The sequence below is a fragment of the Sturnira hondurensis genome, unplaced genomic scaffold (assembly GCF_014824575.4).
Source record: "Sturnira hondurensis isolate 20B ecotype Veracruz unplaced genomic scaffold, ASM1482457v3 Scaffold0022910, whole genome shotgun sequence".
Taxonomy (NCBI): domain Eukaryota; kingdom Metazoa; phylum Chordata; class Mammalia; order Chiroptera; family Phyllostomidae; genus Sturnira; species Sturnira hondurensis.
In genome coordinates, this window is record NW_028095541.1 from 8,603,608 (window position 1) to 8,623,820 (window position 20,213).

The window sequence follows — 20,213 nt, forward strand, 5'->3', positions numbered from 1 at the left end:
CACTGCTGGTGTCCAGCTAGTAGCATAGACACAGGACCTTTCAAAGATTTTGAAAAGTTCAAGGACTTACAAATATTAGGCAATAAACCCTGAGATAATTTAATGAAAAGGAATAGATATGACAAAAAACCCCGGTCTTTATTTCTGATAATTTTGTGTTGGTCTAAAAGTTAAATATGTTTACCCTTGTCAGATGAGGAAAAACTGAAAAAACAGTACAAAGGAACAGACATTGAGATGCTGTGCCAGAAGTGTTATGTAGGTTATCTCACTGTATGCTCAGATCCACTCTGTATGAGGGTGCTCTCATTCCCACTGAGCAGAGGAGGCAGCCAAGAGAAATTGCATGCTTGTGGTCATACAGTGAGGTCAGTGGCAGGCCTGTAGTTGAAAGTTGGGCCTGTCTGGCTCCAAAGCCCATGCCTTTCACCCTGTCCCTCTGTAAGCACACTAGCATCCCTTATTGCATCAATTGAGATGTAGCAAAACATTCTCACAGGGTTTATTTTATTTGGATACAATATATGCTTTCATACTCTTGAATGTTTTATGAGCTCTTAATCATATAAGATAAAATCACGGTGACGTTGTAGCTCTTGTTGGCTAGGACAGCAGAGAGAATCCAGTAGTATTCATTATTTATTATCCCTGAGAAACATTAGTATCATATTTACTTTCAAGTGATGGGCATCTCAGATTTTCCTTCCTTTATTTTGATAGAAATTATATTTGTTAGTTGTTCTGAAACTGTGTCTGATTCTCCTGTTTATGTCATTACTGTCAGGTCACGTCATATGACGTATTTTTCTTTGAATGACTCTAAAAAATTATGTGCCTCTTGCTACATAGTTTTTCCCCTCAGTTTTATTTCCAGAGTGAAGATAATGCCCAAGTTTGAAGTCTAGCCCAGGAGGAAAGATGGGGTCGGCAGCCCATGTCAGGGAGCTTGGCACTGGCTCAGAGACATTCAGAACTGTTGTATTTCATGTTAGACTTTTAAAACAATCCTCACCACAATTAGTGATTGATTTCTTTATTACCAATCATGGTGAACAGCCAGAAAACTCTGTTCTACTTTCTGCTGGTTCTAAATAACTCAAGGTAAAAAGCCTATACTTATTTTAATAACCTTGCAGTTAGTGCCTTTAGCTTCTCACATACTGTGTCTGCCAAGTTCATTTGCAGGGAAAGAATTAGTAAAGTAAATACTATTCTTCCACAGGGTGTGATTCTCCCTGGCTCACACATATATCCAGGGTCATCAGGAGGCAGTGAGGGACAAGAGAGAATAGCCTCTTGGCCTCACCTTGATATAAGCGAGTTGCTCAGCAGTTAAGCTGAACATCTTTTAGCGAAGTAAGAAGCTACTTGCAGTTAAGATAGGAGGTGCCTCCTTACAACAGGAGATGAGAAACTTCAAATCTGGGCCTCTGTTTTAACTGTAAGACCAGCAGAAAGCCTCCCTCCCCCACCTTTAAAAAATATAGTGTGTACTTGCATGTGAGCTCAAGTATGTTGATTAACACTGGGAGCTGGTGTGGTATCAGAGGTACACGCCTTTTTTCACACACCAATCTCCCTGCACTGAATTTCATTTTCACCCTGTGAGGCATGAGACTCGCTCTCAGCTGGAACATACTCCAAGCTTCCAGTCATAAGTGAAAGCATCTTGTGACCACAATTATCATCCAAATAGGCCATCTGCCTTTGCCTATTGAAACTTGAATTAGGGGCTTCAGGTGTGGGGAACACCAACCACCCACTAGAGCACAGACAGACACCCTCCTGTGCCTTCCATCCCATTTGAGTTCTAATGATTTCATGAGGCTGGACAAAGGCACCAGGGGCCTCAGGCTCCCAGCTCACACTGTAGCTGGCAAGCTCTGAAAGTAATGAGATTAGAGCAATTTCACACTTATAAGCATTAAACACTCCGCCTGTTTTAGCCAGGTACTAGTGAATAGGCTCAGAACCTGAAAATTTTGTGATTTTTGTTAAAGTTCACTGTTGGACTACACACACACAACCTTTGTGTGGTCATAAACAGTAGATCGTGGCCACTTAAAAATAACCTGGCAGCATCTGTTGTGGGCTGAGACAGGAAGGGTGTGGTAACTTGTGCCAAAGTGAAGCTGCTGTCCTTGGAATAAGATGATTCAAAATAATGTTCACAGCTTTTCAAGGAAAGACTCAGTCATGAAAACTCATTATTAGCAGGCAAAAAGAAACCTTTGTTAGTCAAGTGGGTTATTTTTAGAGAATATACTATACCTCTCCGTCCTCCAGCTCTACATCCAGGAAATCGAAGTCTCTGAAGACTCTGAACTGCTGCTCACTGTTTGTGTCATCCATGTTCTCCTGTTCTCGGGCACCGTCCTCGGAGGAGACCAGGCTCGCCTGGTGCTCCAGCATATCCAAGTCCCCGCACGACGAAAAAATCACCTAAAAATCCAAAGAGTTCTTTTCTGAGAAACCATCCCCTCTGGTTGTTTGTGCTACAAAAAATTGTTATTGGCTCTTCCTCACACTGTGTTTCCTGGACACACCTAATTCCTTAAGCGGGTATTTTAGACTGTTCTTCCATTATTTATGTTGGACAGATGCCTTCAGATTAAACTTGGTGCAAAGACACAAGTTCATGCACCAGGAAAATGTTCAAGTCAAATGGCTGCTTGATGGATGAAGACTGGATCCTGTGTGTGTGTGACAACTGTGTGTGTGTGTGTGTGTGTGTGTGTGACAACTGTGTGTGTGTTCACAAACTGGAGCAGCCAAGAAAATTTCCACTGCTTCTGAACTGACTGAGACTAGAACTTGTACACAGTCTCTTTCATTATACACACATTGTCACACAATATTTCTGGGACTCCTGATACCAAGAGATGTTATTGTAGAAGGAACTGTGACAGCAAAGAACTTAACCCTTTCAGAGATAAACCAGGAACTGGAAAAGAATAAAAACCAGAAACGAAAAGGCACCACACTTGTTCATTTGTGTGCATGTGTTGTGCCATGTATAACTGAAGCAGCCATGCCCGTAGTTTATACTTAAATTTCTGTCCTGCTGATTTAACCAAAACAAGATCTTTTCTATTAAAATCTTTAATATATTAATATTGTTAAATTAATGTCTATGTTTAGATTCTTTATACTTAGCCATCTTAACAGAGATTTGTGCAAATTATAAACTGCAAATGAAGCTAGGTGTTTTGCCATCTAGCCTTTCTTGAACACAGAATGACATCAAATAAAGTGAACAGGACTCTTTATTTAACCATTATAGTGTCTAGTCTTCCTTGAAAAGTAGGCAATAGTTTAGGAGAATTTAAGTGGAACAAATTCGCCAAGGTGAAGGAGTGAGAGGATATTACAGGTACTTTTTCTCTCACATTTCAGAATAGTCATTATGTGTCAGGGACACACGTGATATGCAGTATGCAGTCTGTGAAGGGAGCACACATGCACACAGGAAATAGAACACATGGAGGCCCAGCCAGCTAGTTAGTGAGCAACCAGATGAGAATTCCAGTTTCCTTAGCTGAAGGCTCCTTTCCTCGTCAGTGCTGCTGCCCTTACTCGGAATGTCCTCCTGGGAACATTTACAGCCAGAGAGGTACAGAAGCAGATGGTTTGGACCTAAAGGGGAAAGTGCCATGTGCTGGGGCAGGAAGAAATGGCCCTAGTTGGCACAGCTACTCTGCAGAGGTCAAGTGCTCCCATTTCCCTTCCTCGTGAGCTCAGAGGCTTCATCTACTGTGGCCACTGTCACCTGTTCCCTCTGCCCTAAATAAAGTCACAGGCACAGCAACAAATGTACTGATCAATAACACTAAAGTGGTGACTTTAGTGGAGGCCAAGTTGAGATGATGGATGGTTAGGGCACATTTGCTCTTTAGCAAGTATTTACAAGCCTCTAATATTTCACCTGCACACTAATTACGTTAGCTGCCATTTCCTTAGAGAAACTGTTTCGTAACTTTTACTTTATTTAGGAAAATTTTGAGTTTTTGGGGGGTGGGTTAATAATAGGATGCCATGATAAAGATGAAATAAAAATACTGTACCTGGTGAAATCTGATCCTGAGATTTTATTGCTTTTGCTACAATAGACTTACACACCATTTGAAATTTTTAAACTTTAGGACTTCAGAAGCTGACCTCTAATATAATTATTCATATATTTCAAAGCCTAATGGCATGGCTTTTTAAAACAGGATTTTATTTATTTGTTTTTAGAGAGAAGGGAAGGAAGGGACAGAGGAAGAGAATCACTAATTGGTTGCCTATCATATGCACCCCAAACAGGGACTGAACCTGCAACACAGGCATGTGCCCTGAGTGGGAATCGAACCCATACCTTTCACTTTGTAGGACACCCAACCAACTGAGCCACACCAGTCAGGGCTAACCTGTAACCTCAGTGGAAGCTTATTTGAGAAAAAAAACATGATAAAATAGCATTATTTTCACCTTATTGTATGTGAGTAAAATAATGACATCACAGTAAGAGTTCTGTATATAGAGTAAAATTATACCCAAAAGCCATGTGTACCATATGTACTGCTGCGGTCACATATATATTTTCAGGAAGCTGGGCATTTGTATTAAGAAAATTAACAAATTTTTAGAAATGAAAATAACTGCCCTGGCTGGTGTAGCTCAGTGGATTGAGCGCGGGCCTGTGAACCAGACAATCGCGGTTCGATTCCCAGTCAGGGCACATGCTTGGGTTGCAGGCCAGTTTCCGGCAGGAGCCAGTTCCCTGCAGGGGATGCACGAGAAGCAACCATACATTGATGTTTCTTTCCTCTCTCCTTCCCTTCCCCTCTAAAAAGATAAATAAATAAAATATCAAAAAAAAAGAAATGAAAATAACTGAGTATTTATTTATAGACAAAGTGGAGCAAATGGCCAATAAACTTTTTCACTATTTCTGAACTAAGTTGAGACTGAAAACCATGGTGTGGGAAGAGATATTATAGAGGTTTGATCTAGATGATAGATATACTTGTAATACTTAGGTAACTCTTCTAAACTTGTTTTGACCAAATGTAAAAAAGAAATCATACCAAAGTACATGTGTTACGTAACAGAACTTACTGATGGATTTTTGCTCAATCCCACCTCCTGGCCACACAGTGAAAGAACATGCACCAACTTCTCCTTTGTCCTCTTCTGGAAGAGAAACACACAGGTGGGTTTGTAATTGTGGCATTTATGATCAAATCTGCTCTTAAACACAGGGCTATCATGCTGGGAATGTGACCCGTGAGAACTGAGATGTCAAATGCATACAGACTTGGTATGAAAAAAGAATGTAGAAAATTTCATGAATAATTATGAAACATTGATTACATGTTGAAATATCATTTTAAAATATTCAGTAAAGTAAAATATGTTATTAAATTAATTTTACCTGTTCCTTTTAATCTTTAAAAAATGACTATGAGAAAATTTAAAATGTGGGTCACCTTCTGTTTCTATGGTACCGTTGCTAATGTAAGTTCTCCCAAGGTGGGGGTCAAGGCCTGAAAATTATCCTCAGGATTCTTCAGTAGATATTCATTCCTTCCCTTGATAATCTTGTATGCTACAACCTTCATCATTAGCAAGGCTTTCCTTACATTGAAATTATACCTACTTTGTTACAACACAAACCTACTTTCCTTAAAGGGAAGACTACCTTGTGCAGAATTAAAAACAAACAAACAAACTACAACTAAATTAGGAGACTTTTGGCCAAGATAGAGGCAGAGGCAGATACACTTTGCCTCCTTTCACAACCAAAAGAAGGACAACAACAAACTTAAGGGCAAAGAACAACCAGAACTGCTGGGAAATTGAATTGTATGGAAGTCTAACAACCAAGGAGTCAAAGAAGAAACATTCATTCAGACTGGTAGGAGGATTGGAGATGGGCAGCAGTGTGGAGAGGATGAGCAGGAAGGCAGCAGCTGGTGGACCTGCAGTCCCACATTCATTTAACTGGGAGGAACAACTAGGGAGTGAGATAGACCATGCAACCCAGGGTTCCAGCATGAAGAAATACAGCCTCAAAACCTCTGGGAGTTTTGGTGGCAGAAGAGCCCTTAAGCCCCTCAGGAGAGTTTGCTGGAGAGACTCATAGGGTCCTAGAATGTACACAGGCCCACGCACCTAGGAATCAGCTCCAGAAGGGCCTAATTTGACTGTGATTAGTGGGGGAAAGTGACTGAAAGCCAGCTGAGAGCTGAGCAAACAGCATTGTTCCCTTTCAGATATACCCCTCCCCCACATATAGCACCACAACACAGTAACTTGGGTTGCCTTGCCCTGGTGAGTACTCAAGGCTTTACCCCTTAGAATATAACAGGTGGGTGAGACAAAAAATATGGCCCAAATAAAAGAACAGATCAAGCTCCAGAAATAGAACTAAGCCATGAAGAGATAGCCAACCTATCAGATGCAGAGTTCAAAACGCTGGTAATCCACATCCTCACAGAAATGGTTGAGTATGATCACAAAGTAGAGGAAGAAGTGAAGGCTATGCAAAGTAAAAGTAAAATACACAAGGAACCAACAGTGAAGGGGAGGAAACTGGGACTCAAATCAATGATTTGTAGCAATAGGAACAAATAAGCATTCAAAGAGAACAGAATGAAGAAACAAGAATTCAAAAAAGTGAGGAGATGCTTAGGAACCTCCAGGACAACTTTAAACATTTCAAAATCCAAATTATAGGGGTGCTGAAAGGAGAAGAGGGACAAAAGCAAAATATTAAAAGCTTATTAGAATAAATAATGAAGGAGAACTTCCCCAATCTACCAAAGTAAATAGACTTCCAAGAAGTCCAGGAAGCCCAGAGTCCCAAAGGAGTAGAACTCAAGGAAGCACACATCAAGGCACATCATAATTAAGTTACAAAAGATTAAAGATAAGAAGAGAACCTTAAAAACAGCAAGAGAAAAGGAGAGAGTTACTTACAAAGGAGTGCCCATAAGATTATCAGCTGCTGTCTCAAAACAAACCTTACAGGCAAGAATGGATCGGAAAGAAGTATTCCAAGAAATAAAAGGCAAGGATCTACATCCAAGATTACTCTATCTAGCAAAGCTATCATTTAGAATGGAAGGGCAGATAAAGTGCTTCCCAGATAAGGTAAAGTTGAAGGAGTTCATCATCACCAAGCCCTTATTATACAAAATGTTAGAGGGATTTATCTAAGAAAAAGAAGATGATAAAAATATGAACAGTAAAATGACAAACTCACAATTATCAACAACTGAACCTAAAAAATCAAAAACCGAAACAAACCAAGCAAACAACTGGAGCAGGAATAGAATCACAGAAATGGAGATCACATGGAGTGTTATCAGAGGGGAAGGAAAGTGGGGAGAATGGGGTAAAAGATACAGGGAATATGAAGCATAAATGGTAAATACAAAATAGACAGGGGGAGGTTAGGAATAGTATGGGAAATGGAGAAGCCGAAGAACTTGTATGAATAACCCAAGGACATAAAATGAGGTGGGGCGAGGGTGGGGAATTCTGGTGGGAAGGGGATGCAGGGTGGAGGGGAATAAAAGGGAGAAAAAATGGGACAACTATAATATCATAATCAATAAAATATATTTTAAAAAGAAAAAGAAGAATTAAAAATAGAATCATCATGATCGAGCCAAATATAGTGTGTCTCTGAGTTGGTAGTATTTAAGGGAAAATTACATTGTTTTCTTTGTGCTTAATTTACATTTTTAATTAAAACTAATTATGCATGCAAAAAAATTTTTTGCAAGCTGTATTCAACCTTTTTATATCTATTCTTCCTAAAGTTAAATAGCTTCAACTCCTTTTGCATTTCTCCATAAACCTTGTATTTCAGGTCCTTAAACAGGCAGATACTTCTGTGAGACTTCACATTTTCTAGTGACACACATCAACAAAGTCTCAGGATAAACGGTGGTTTGAGAATAAAAAGCGTGTCCAGAGCCTGAAAAATGTTTATGTACTTCAGAATTGCTCTTAAAACAATCTTCCTAAACTCTTTAGAATGATCTTTTCCTTTTTAACCTGATTTAATTTATGTGGCAACTTCTAGGAGGCCAATGTCTCTCACAGACACGTATTCATGAAACTCGGTTCACTGCATCCTTCTGTCCAAATTACAGAAGCGATACTCAGGACAGTCTCTTCTCAGTGTTGAAGAACATTGAAAGAAGGCAAGAGATTTGTAACTTCTTTCCCTAATTTTAGTGAGCCTTTGATAATTCTGGGGAGGAATCAACAGAGAGAGGAACATGGAATGGGACTGCACATTCTTCTTCTCTTCGCCACACCCCCAGTGAAGCATAGTTGACTCCCCATGCAGCAACTCTGTGAACAGTCACCGAGGACCTGCTGGGTTTCAGCAGGCGCCTGGGTATGGTCCATTTCTCTGATCTTTGGGAGTGAAGGTGAGTCCTACTGGGCACACTAAGTGTTTTTCCTGCCTGGCACCCACTTCTTTTTATCTTGGGAACAGTTTCTATACCAATAAAAGGGGCCCTGCTTCCCTCACACAAGAATCAAGTCCTTTTTCTAGAACTGCTATCCATGTGGTGAGGGAAGGCCTCTGTCTTAAGGTCATCAGAGATGAAAACCATGGAAATCTAAGAAAAGCCTGCCTGAAAAATGGCACCAATAGAGAGGAAAGCAGGGCCAAGCCTGGGAAGGGCAGGTGTGGACAGTGAGAAGGAGAGAGAGTTAAGGGATCCAGCTCCTGAGTTGGTGTGCTAAAATTCAGCTGCACTTGAAGCTAAGACACATACGTTAATAAATTCCTTTCCCACTGAGGGTACTTTTTCACTGGGCTTCTGTCACACATCACCATAAGAACCCTATGAAGCAAGGTTTTACTTAACTGTACAATGACATCAGTACAAAGGTACAGGCACCCACAGTGATACTCTTAGGCTGTGCTGACAGAGAACTGACAGCTAGCTGGTCTGCTCTGTGTAACTCAGACTGCTCAGGGACCATGAGTGGAGGGCACGTTCAGGAGATAGTGGCCAGAATTTCACTGGATTGCAAACCATCATAAAGAACTGATTGAGAGAACCAAGGCTGTGTTACATGGAAAAGAGAGAACTCATTTAGGTGAGTGGCAGAGGGGACTGGGTTTCTTTAAATGTTGGGCCACCTTGCGAAAGAGATCAGATTTCACTTTCTAAACCATTGAGTCAAAGCAACAAAGTGTCAGACTCAAACTCCATGTAAGGAGCTGTTCAAACTGAAAACTGTTCCCCAGGAAATCCGGAGATCCTCCCCGCTGGTGTCCATGCCCAAACAGGCAAGGTCGGGATGGTGAGTGGCTCCTATCATATGGGCCTTTGGCTCAGTGGGTGCCCAAGCTCCCCTCCAATCCTGTAAGTGCAGGATTCTGTACCTGAGAATACTGGGGCCTCTTCCAGCTTACAGGAACGAGGACGTTGGAGTTGGAGCCTGAGGAGGTGGAGGATGTGCTCCGGGTGACGGCCGCAGCCCTGGGCTTCCCATCACGGCCAGAAGAGTTCTGCAGTTCATCATATCGCCTTCCGATGATTGGCGTCTTAGAAAGAACACAAAGCACACACTCTTCTATCACTTTAAAACTTCTCTGGTGTGTGGAATTCCTCTACCCAGCAGCAACCAAGAACTGCTTATTTGATTAAAAATTAGAGTAGAAAAGTTCAATGTTACGAGTAGGTTCATTTTCCTGAGGTTCAAATACACATTCTGAGTCATTTTGCATCTTCAACATTTTCCTACCCGCTGTAGTAGCTAGAAACAAATCCAATTGCTTGTTCTTAAACATTCTTTAGAAACCACTGATGAAGATCAGAAGCAGAACATTCAGGGAAACAAAAAGTCAGTTGTCAGGTGTCTAAGCTTGAAAGAATTTCTTGTAGGCAGAACAAGAGATCAAAAGTCCTTCCCTTTTCCCAACCTTTAAACACTCTCAGTTACTTAAAAATTTAAGTTATTTACATCTTTTCAATTTGTAAATGATTAAGGTCAGGGCCCGGTACTTGGACAAAGCTTCAGAAATTTCATTTCCTCAGAGTCCTGGATCTTGGTGGCTGGGTGGGCAGCAGCTCCCAAATTAGTGCAAGGAGGTGTCCTGTGCACAGACCAGCTTGAGGGGCTATGCTTGGGGGTGGCAGAAGCCAACAGGTGATTCAACACCTGGCTGTCAAGGCTCATCATTCTGGAATGGCCGGGTCTCTTGGGTGTGCAGCTGACTGGCTGCATGTTTTTTGTACCTCTTTGGAACAGAATAAACTTAAGTCAAAAAATAAAAGTACTTTTCCCTCCTAGCTACATAAAAAATGTTTGAAACTGAAAAGTATTGACTCAGTACCCTATTATGATATACAAACTGAATGGAGATGAAGGTATCACCACGGCAGCAATATAGTGTATCATGCTGACCACTGAAATGATACAAGGTCAGTGAGAGCACTGTGTGAGAAAACCCAACATGAACATGACCTTCTTCATAGAGTAAGCTCTGGTTGTTTCCTTCAGAGAATTTATTCACTCAGCAGGGTTGAAGAATGCTTATGTACCTACCATGAATCAGACCCTGGTTACAAAATGGACAGAGCATATTTTCTGCTTTGGGGGGCTATGGGTCATGGGGTAAGAAACACAGGAAAGCAGAGTATTTTTTACATCTTAGATTAAATTGGTTAAGTATAGGCCTTCAAATGTTCGTTCCTGAATCAGCAGGTAAATTTGACTACTTTCTGCCCTCTCTTTTCTCCCTGACTCTCTGGCTTGGTTCACTGGTGCCCTCCTCCCACCACACAGTCCCCTTTCCACAAAGCAACACTTTAGATAATTTTGTAGTTTAAAAAGTAGTGTGACTCGGGGAAGCAACTTATAAAAGATGAATTCTGTCTTCCTGCAAATCTCAGTCATTGGCTGGTCTGGCTGCAGGTCAGGGAACACGTTTGTCCATGAAGAGACAGGATACACCCATCGGTCACCAGAAAAGAATGAGTGAGGGTCATAGTTTAAAATGCTGAAGAACATTCCATTTTATAATTATCACTTTAAAAATCATTTTTTATATAATCAAGGCTAGCTTCTATTTTTAAAAGCTGCAAATTGAGAGCCTGCAAATATGCCTCCTTAATTTGAAAAACAATGATGCAGAACAGTCAATGTGTTCTTAAAAAGCAAGCTAATACAGGCCTTAGAAGTAAATCCTTGTTGGAAGTTAAACATACAGCTAGGCTTTCTTGCTCAAGGCAGTTACCCGTGATCTTTGCACTATATATTCACACTAAGTGTACAGAAACAGTTAACATGCCTCTGAAATGTCGAAGTGGAAGTCCAGGGTTTTCCCAGGTAATTCCTTAGAAGCACTGGTCCACACTCGATGTACTTCTATCTTTGACAGGTCACTGTGCTGGTAGGATGGCAAAACGAGGCTGGCCGACCGAGAAACTACCAGCTTCAAGATATTCAAAGCTTCTCTCCAGTGAACACTCTGAGAGAAATAAAGCATCCAATGGTTAATAATAATCTAATTTTTTAAAAATGATAATTCTAGCTATTGAAATGTGTCATGATCAGTCGGAAGTCACTGATTTAAAACAGTGCAGGAAATTTCATAAGTAAAAGGCAAATGACATAAAAACAATTTATATATAAAATGACCTATATTTAAGGAACAAGCAAATAAAAAAAGACCAATTTTGTCCATATTCAAATAAATACATTTCAAAATAAGGTATCAGTTTTGCTAATGAAGTGCCTCTTTAATTTGAAAAACAAAAAGCAAAAAACAAACAAACCCTGCACCAAAGAATTCTTAATGCATTTATGCTACTGACCACTCACTCTCAAAATTCTCTCCATGCCCACCCCCACCCCCGGCCCCTACTTTCCAGTCTCTCTCAGTCTTTCTCCCACTTCTCAGGCTCTTCCAACTCCACTTGTTCCTGGGCACCGGGTCTCTGCCCTCAGCCCTCTTGTCTTTCCGCTCCTCATATTCCTTATGACCGAACACAGGAGTCTGGGAGTTAGTCTTTATTTCTCTCTGCCCCTCTCTTCTGATGATGTGATTCTTCCTTGCCATTCCTGCTGGCACTGGCTCAGTTAAACCCTCTCCAGCCACTGCCTGGTTTATTTTAATGAACTCTTAAGTGGTCTCCCAGCTGGCAGTCTTTACTTAAGCCTATCACACACCAGCTACAGTGGTCTTTCTTTTTCTTTTTTCCTTTCTTCCTCCTTTCCTTCCTCCTTTTCTTCCTCTCCTCCTCCTTCTTCTTTATTGTTGTTCTATTACAGTTGTTGCAATTTTTCCCCTGTTGCTCTCCTCTACCCCACTCACCTCCCTGTTCCCACAGTGAGTCCCCACCCTGTCATCCATGTCCATGGGTCCCTATACATGTTCTCTGACTAGTCCCTTCCCCTTCTTTCATGCCATTATCCCCCTCTCTCCTCCCTTCTGGTCGCTGTCAGTCTGTTCCCTGTTTCCATGCCTCTGGTTCTATTGTGCTCCTTTGTTTGTTCTGTTTATTAGGTTCCACTTATAGGTGAGATCATGTGGTATTTATCTTTCCCTGCCTGGCTTATTTCACTTAGCATAATATACTCCAATTCCATCCATGCTGTCAGCGATCAGACAAGAAAAAGAAATAAAAGGCATCTAAATTGGAAAGGTGGAAGTAAAACTGTCACTGTTTGTAGATGACATGACAGTGTATACAGAAAATGCTATAGACTCAACCAAAAAACTACTCGACCTAATAAGTGAATTTTTTTAAATGGTGGGATACAAAGGAAACATTCAGAAATCAAAGGCATTTTTGTACACCAACAATGAAATGTCAGAAACAGAAACTAGGGGGAAAATCTCATTTACTATAGCAACAAGAAAAATATATTACCTAGGAATAAACTTAACCAAGGAGGTAAAAGACCTATACTTGGAAAATTATAGAACATTGAAGAAAGAAATTAAGAAAGACACAAATGGGAGCATATACCATGTTTATGGATTGGAAGAATTAATATCATTAAAATGTCCACACTCCCCAAAGCAATCTACAGATTCAATGCAATTCCTATTAAAATATCAACGACAGCCCTGGCTGGTGTGGCTCAGTGGACTGAGCACTGGTCTGTGAGCCAAAGGGTGGCTGGTTCCATTCACAACCAGGGCACATGCCTGAGCCAGGTCCCCTGTAGGGGGCATGTGAGAGGCAACCACACATTGATGCTTTCTCCCTCTCTTCTTTTCCTCTCTTTCTCCCTCCCTTCTCCTCTGTCTAAAAATAAATAAATAAAATCTTTAAAGAAAAATAAAATACCACTCACATATTTCACATTTAGAACAAATATTTCAAAAATTTATAAGGAACCATAAATGACCCTGAATAGCCTCAGCAATTCTGAGAAAGAACAAAACAGGAGGGATCAATAGTACCTAAAATCAAACTATATTACAAGGCCACTGTAATCAAACCAGTCCGGTACTGGCAAGAACAGACACACAGATCAATGGAACAGAACAGAGAGCCCAGAAATAAACCCAAGTCTCTACCGCCAATTAATATTTGACAAAGGGTGCAGCAGCATAAAATGGAGGGAGTAAAGATAGCCTCTTCAATAAATGGTGTTGGGACCACTGGACTGGTACATACAGTGGTCTTTCTAGAACTCTTCAGACCATGTCACTTCCCTGCTTACACTCCTTCAAGGCCTCCCTCTGGTGGACAGGGTGGAGCCTACAGGGGTGATCTTCCCCAAGCTATCCCTGGAGCTCCCCAAACCAGGCCAGTTCCCTTAGCCTTGTGCCTTTCTTTACTCAGGCTATTTCCTCATTCTGGAATGCCCTTCCTCTCCTTATAGGCTTGTCAAATGCGTACTCTTCCCATAAGACTCACTTTGCTTTACCTTCTTTGTCTCCCTGACAACACCCAGGCTGACTGTGTGAGGTCCTTCTCTCACAAAAAATACCTAACATCCATAAACTGACTTGGTAAAAGCTATTATTATCATTTGCCTAGGCTTTGGGATAAAAGCACATGATACAAAACATAGTTCTTTTGCTGTTTAATTTGCACAAGAGAGGTCATGGTTTAAATGTGAAATTAGCTACCATTTAAGAAATCTAGTACCACATATGGCCCATGGGCTTAGGATAGAATATGCAGCCCAAAAAAGCTGTGAAATGGGGCAGACGATTGGTAGGAAGATGTGAACCGACCCTCTGTCACCCATGAGTGCTGGGAAGTGAGAATCGCCTTACGCCTACTATATCACACAACTATTACTAGAGCAATGCCACCTGAAAAATGAAAAAAAAAAAGCTTGAAAATCACTTTTAAGTATTAAATAATATTAACAAGTAATAAGACTGGTGAAGTGATGACAGAAAGAAATGTCTAAAATTACACTGAATGGCTTTGTCAATGAGTTTAACCAGAGAAAACCTGGAATTTGCTCTTGAACTCTCCTGAAGCAAAAACAAACAAGAACCTGATGAGAGGTGGCGAGAAGGATGTCTACACTCCTGGGCTTGGCCCTTCCCCCATCACTCCACTGCTGCTCACTGACCTCACACTGCTCCCCATAACCTGGGGCCACCACAGCTAGAGTCTGCAGTCATGTGTTTCATACTAACTTCCAGGTTCTAGAAACTTGTTCTGGCCTGTTTAATCTCTTAATATTTCTTTTTAAAATTTTTTTGTTTCTTTCCTTTCCCCCCCCTCATAGTCTCAGGTAAGGCTTTGAAGAATCAACCTGCAGGTGTTTATTGATGTTCAGCAAGTATCCTGCTTGGAAGGGTACCCATATAAGGAAACAGGCACTGGCTCTGGAACCAGGTAGACCTGGGTTCAAATACCAGCTCCAGCATTTACTGACTGAAATCTTGGGGCCAGATTCTTTTTTAAAAATTTTACTTTTTAAGCCACAGTTTATATTCAATACCATTCTGTATCAGTTTCAGATGTGCAGCAAACTGGCCAGAAAACCATGAACTCTACAAAGTGGTCCCCCTGCTGCCCAAAGCACCTATCTGGCCCCATACTGTCCCCTTGACACCACTGACTGCATTCCCCATGGTGCAAACCTCCTCCCTGTGACTATTTCGTAACTAACAATTTGCACTTTTTCATTCTCTCACCATTTTAACCCAGCCCCCAACCTCTCTTCTTTCTGACAGTGGTCAGTCTGTTCTCTGTATCTATGAGTCTGTTTCTATTGTTTATTTTGATCATTAGATTGCACATGTAAGTGAAATCATATGGTACTTGTTTTTCTTTGACTGGCTTATTTTACTCAGCACAAGGTTCTCCATGCTGTCACAAAGGGTGAGATTTCTTTCTTTTTTATGGTCAAGTAAGTATTTCATTGTGTAATGTGCCACAGCTTTTTTATCTGCTCATCTACTGCTGGGCACTTGGGTTGTCTCCAAATCTTGACTATTGTAAATAATGGCACAATGAACATAGAGGTGCATATGTTCTTTTGAATTAATGTTTTGTGTTTTTTGTATATATTATCAGAAATGGAGTCACTGGTTCATAAGGCAATTTCATTTTTAATTTTTGAGGAACCTCCACACTTTTTCCACAATGGCTGCACAATCTACATTCCCACCAACAACATCCAAGGGTTCCCTTTTCTCCAACATCCTCACCAACACTTGTTTGTTGATTTATTGATGATAGTCATTTTGCTGACAGGTGTGAGGAGGTATCTCACTGTTGGTTTTATTTTGCATCTCTCTGATGATTAATGATGTTGATCATCTTTTCATGTGTCAATGGTCATATGTATATATTCCTTGGAGAAGTGTCTATTCAGGTCCTTTCCTTATTTTTTTAACTGGATTATTTGTTTTTCTGCTGTTGTCTGAGTTCTTTATAAATTTTGAATGTTGAGCCCTTACCAGATGTATCATTGGCAAATATATTATCTTTGTCTTTTCTTCTTATTGATGGATTCCTTTGATTTGCCAAAACTTTTCAGTTTGATGTAGTCCCTCTTGTTTATTTTTTCTTTTGTTTCCCTTGCCCCAGGAGATACGTCAGAAAAAATATTGCTATGCAAAATGTCCTAAATTTTACCGCGTATGTTTTCTTATAGAATTTTTATGTTTTTGAGTCTTACATTTAAATCATTAATCCATTTTGAGTTTATTCTTATATATGGTGTAACAAGGTGGTCTTAAATTTTTTTATAAAAGACTGTTTATTATAGAAATATTCAAATATACACAAAACAGAGAAACTAGTAAAATGAATCCCCATGTGCATTTTGTCATCTTGATTATTTTTACCACCACCCCCCCGCCCCATTTTCTTTGGTTTGTTTGTTGGGGTATTTTCAGGTGCTGTTTTACAAGTTACTTAACCTTATTTCCCTTAGCTTTGCTTGTTGAAATACCTGGTCTAGAACTAGGGACATGCAAATTCCTTCTCCCTTTTTCTTCTTTGAAATGGAAAAATAAAAATAAGTCCCTGGCCCTCCCCTCTCAGCCAGGTGTGTGCTTTTAATACGCAACCTGTAAGCCCCAAGAGGCATAACTTGAAGAAACGCATCAGGGCCTGGTCCTGTCTGTCTTCCCACTCATCTATGGTCAGCTACCACTCTTGACTGTCTCAGTGTGTTAGAATATCAATGAATATTCAAATGTATGGTCAAGCACAAGCTACATTCAAGAACTTGGTCTTTCTGTAATGACTCCCTGGTTCCTAAGTGCAGTTATTTAAACACTCACTTGCACATATTTCTCGACGGTCTTCAGAACTTCCACATTAAACTGCTTTACAGGAACAACCGAAAGGTCCATGTAGCTGAGCAGGCTGTAGATGACCTGGAGGAGGGGCTGCTGCATGCTCGGGAGGCCCTTCTCCAGAAGCTGTGGGGGCAAGGCACAGCCTGAGTCAGTCTGATGTCAGGGTTTCACACGGAAGCACCAACCTTTCCCAGTACTTTTATGATTGCACAGTTCTTTAGAGGGGAATTAACTACTGAAGAAATGAAGATATTGTCAAAGGCCATGTAGGCAGGTCTGAATATATAAATGTAATATTCACACAATGGAATACAACAAAATAAACCTTGATACTTTTCTCAAAAGAAAGCATCAAATACCACTAATCATTGAAAATTAAAAATAAAACAAAAGATACAACTTATCAGTTATGGAATTGGAAAAGAAAAGACATTGATATTAATCTTGGTGAGGATATATGATGGGAATTCTTATACATCAGTGGACAAGTAAATTGATAATTTTGGCATATGACATCAGAGTACTGAAATGGTTCAAATCTTCTGAAATAGTAATTACACTTTTAGGAACATTTCCAGACCTAGAGATAAACAGAGATTTATGTATGAGGTTTCACCATGGCGTTATTTATAATGGTGAAAACAAAACACCCACACAACACAAAACAAGAAAGCTCTGTAAGCCATTCAAAAGTGAACTGCTAGGGAAATGGATATACAAGCTATGGTGAATTATATGATGAAATATCACATAGTCAATAGCATGAGACTTTTAAAGATAGTACACTTATATTAAGTGGCAGACAAAGCATGTATCATAGAAATGTACACCTGAAAACCTACATAATTTTATTAACCAATGTCACCGTAATAAAATAAAAAAAGGAAAAAGGAAGTTTAGATAATTTCTCTGTAATAAGATGCAAGTATTGATATCAATGTGTATATCATATAGAAATAACTTTGGAAAAACCCCCAGCAAAATGTTAATAGTGTTTCTCTCTAAATAATATAATTGTTGGATACTTTTTTAATTGTTTTTTAAACTTTTCCATACCTCCCAAATTATTTGTGTTGGACATATACTGCTTTTATAATCAGAAAAATAATCAATGATATTTTCAAAATGAAAAGCACAATAATGAGAAAATATGTGACAGACATGATAAAAAGTTCAAACTGAAGAATTAAACAACATAATTCCAATAAATGCTGAAATTCCATATCAAAAATGGTCAAAAGAAATAACTGAGCAGTTAACACATAAGGAAATACACAACCATGCAAACCTAGTGTGTGGAAAAAGAACATATTTACTAGAAATGAAATACATCAAGAGAATAATTTTACAGTACCAAAAAAATAAATAGAATGATAAAATTTAGTGGGAGTAGGGAAAACAAGGCTATTTATACATTGTAGTACTGTAAATTTGGAAAATATCTGTGATGACTAGTTTCCCAAATGTGTACAACTTTTAACATACCCACATACCCAGCCCTTTACCTGGACAGTTACTTTGGGAATTGCCACCAGAAGAAATGATTAAATAGGATGTGATGAAAAGTCTACATAAAAGAATCATTTGTAATAGAAAAAACTATAAACACAAGCAACAAAAGGAATACAGTTAAGCAAATGTGTTACATTAACCTCATAGAACTCCAGCTATTTAAAGTGATGCCATGTGAGCTACGTCACACATAGAAATACACATACAGCCCTGGATGGCATAGCTCAGTGGATTGAGCATGGACTGCAAACCAAAGTGTTGCCAGTTTGATTCCCAGTCAGGGCACATGCCTGGGTTGCAGCAGGCCAGGTCCCTAGTGGGGGCCACATGAGAAGCAACCACACATTGATATTTTTCTCTCTCCCTTCCCCTCTCTGAAAATAAATAAAAATCTTAAGAAAAAAAGAAATACACACACAGATCCAATTTTCAGTGAACAGGTTCAGTGGAAATACTGACCACAACTGTATGAAATTATTTGTACATGCATAACCAACAGCTGTAAGAACAGGTGAGTACTAGAAATAGGAGTTATTGGGTTGGCCAAAAAGTCCATTTATTTTTTTCTATAAAACAGAAGACCCATTTTTAATTTTCACCAATAACTTTATTGATTTGGATATTTTGAGTATGTTAGCTACTTCCTGCTATTGGCTACTAGTGGGTAGAGGCCAGGGTGCTGCTAAACATCTTCCCATGCATCAGACAGCCCCACAGCAAAGAGTTATTTGGCCAAAATGTCAATAGTACCAAGAAACTTCACAAACCACTTTTGACATGTTCAGTCAGTCACAGGACCTTCTCCACATGCTGCACAAATCTTATGTGTTTCAGTTGTGTTTTTACCTTTTTTGAAATAATAAAGCATAATATCCTGAGAGTGCTGTGTATTGTCTTCCTTCTTTAATAGTAAAATGGCTGTACAAAAATTCACCAATTTTGACATATTTTTTAAATGCATGCTGATTTGACAGCTGTCACAATACAATCGAACAAAATTGTTTTGAATGAAGTAAAAGACAACCAAGCACTTCTAGAGCCACTGTACAAAAAAGAACTAAATGAACATTTTGGCCAGTCCAATATTATGTATTATATATGGTGGGATGTTATGTTTGTAATAAAACATGTTGGTGGCAATTTGTAATAAGGGCTGAAGAACAAATTAGGTAATCCATTTTTACTTAATTTTTATTGTGGTAAATATTTAACATAACATTTACCATTTTAACTGTTTTTAAGTGCACAATTCAGTGGCATTAAGTACACTCACACTGTTGTGCATCCAGCACCACAATTTATGTCCAGAATTTGTTCACCATTCCAAACTGAAACTATAAAACAGTAATTCTCTATACCCCCATTCCCAGGCCCCGGTAACCACTCTTCCCCTTTCAGTTACTATAAATTTGCCTGTTCTACATACATCATATAAGTGGAATCATACACTTGCCCTTTTGTGCCTGGCTTCTTTCACTAATTATAATGGTTTCAAGCTTCATCTAAATTGCAGCATGTGTTGGTACTTTATTATTTTAAAAATCTCAATGATATTCCTTTGTATGGATATATCACATCTCTCGTCTATCTGAAACTTTTATCTCTAGTAATCCAAAGAAGTCTGCCTCCTTGCTGCTTCATGTGTCACCTTTGTAAGCAGGGCATTTATGTTGGTTATCCTGTACTCCTGTATGCTGAAGTGTGCATGTGTGGGCAAGCCGCGAGCAAGGTGATAATTAGAAGCAGCCAGGTGGCATTTATGAGAGGTTCTTTAAAGTGCCAGCGATGGGAAGATGAAAACAGCAAGCAATTGGGACTATACAGACCACCTATTTCAGACCCATACTGCAAATCAAAATTCTGCAGGATCAACCATAAATGGTGATGGATGGGGTAACTATGCTTTTCTAGGCAGAGGCTTTCAGTTCTGTAGAGACTTTCA

The 20,213-nt window shown here is 39.7% G+C and overlaps 1 protein-coding gene across 4 annotated transcripts in view; it reads right to left on the reverse strand.

The window, feature by feature from the left end:
* The window catches only part of FRY (FRY microtubule binding protein), a 449,099-nt gene that overhangs the window by 94,691 nt on the left and 334,195 nt on the right, over positions 1-20,213 (reverse strand). For all 4 annotated transcript variants that reach the window (XM_037037290.1, XM_037037291.1, XM_037037293.1 and 1 more), the window contains exons 47-51: positions 16,742-16,882; positions 11,315-11,494; positions 9,404-9,565; positions 5,101-5,175; positions 2,272-2,442 (exon numbers count right to left, since the gene is read on the reverse strand). In XM_037037290.1, the coding sequence (XP_036893185.1) occupies positions 2,272-2,442; positions 5,101-5,175; positions 9,404-9,565; positions 11,315-11,494; positions 16,742-16,882 (729 nt within the window). The remainder of the gene's footprint in view (positions 1-2,271; positions 2,443-5,100; positions 5,176-9,403; positions 9,566-11,314; positions 11,495-16,741; positions 16,883-20,213) is intronic.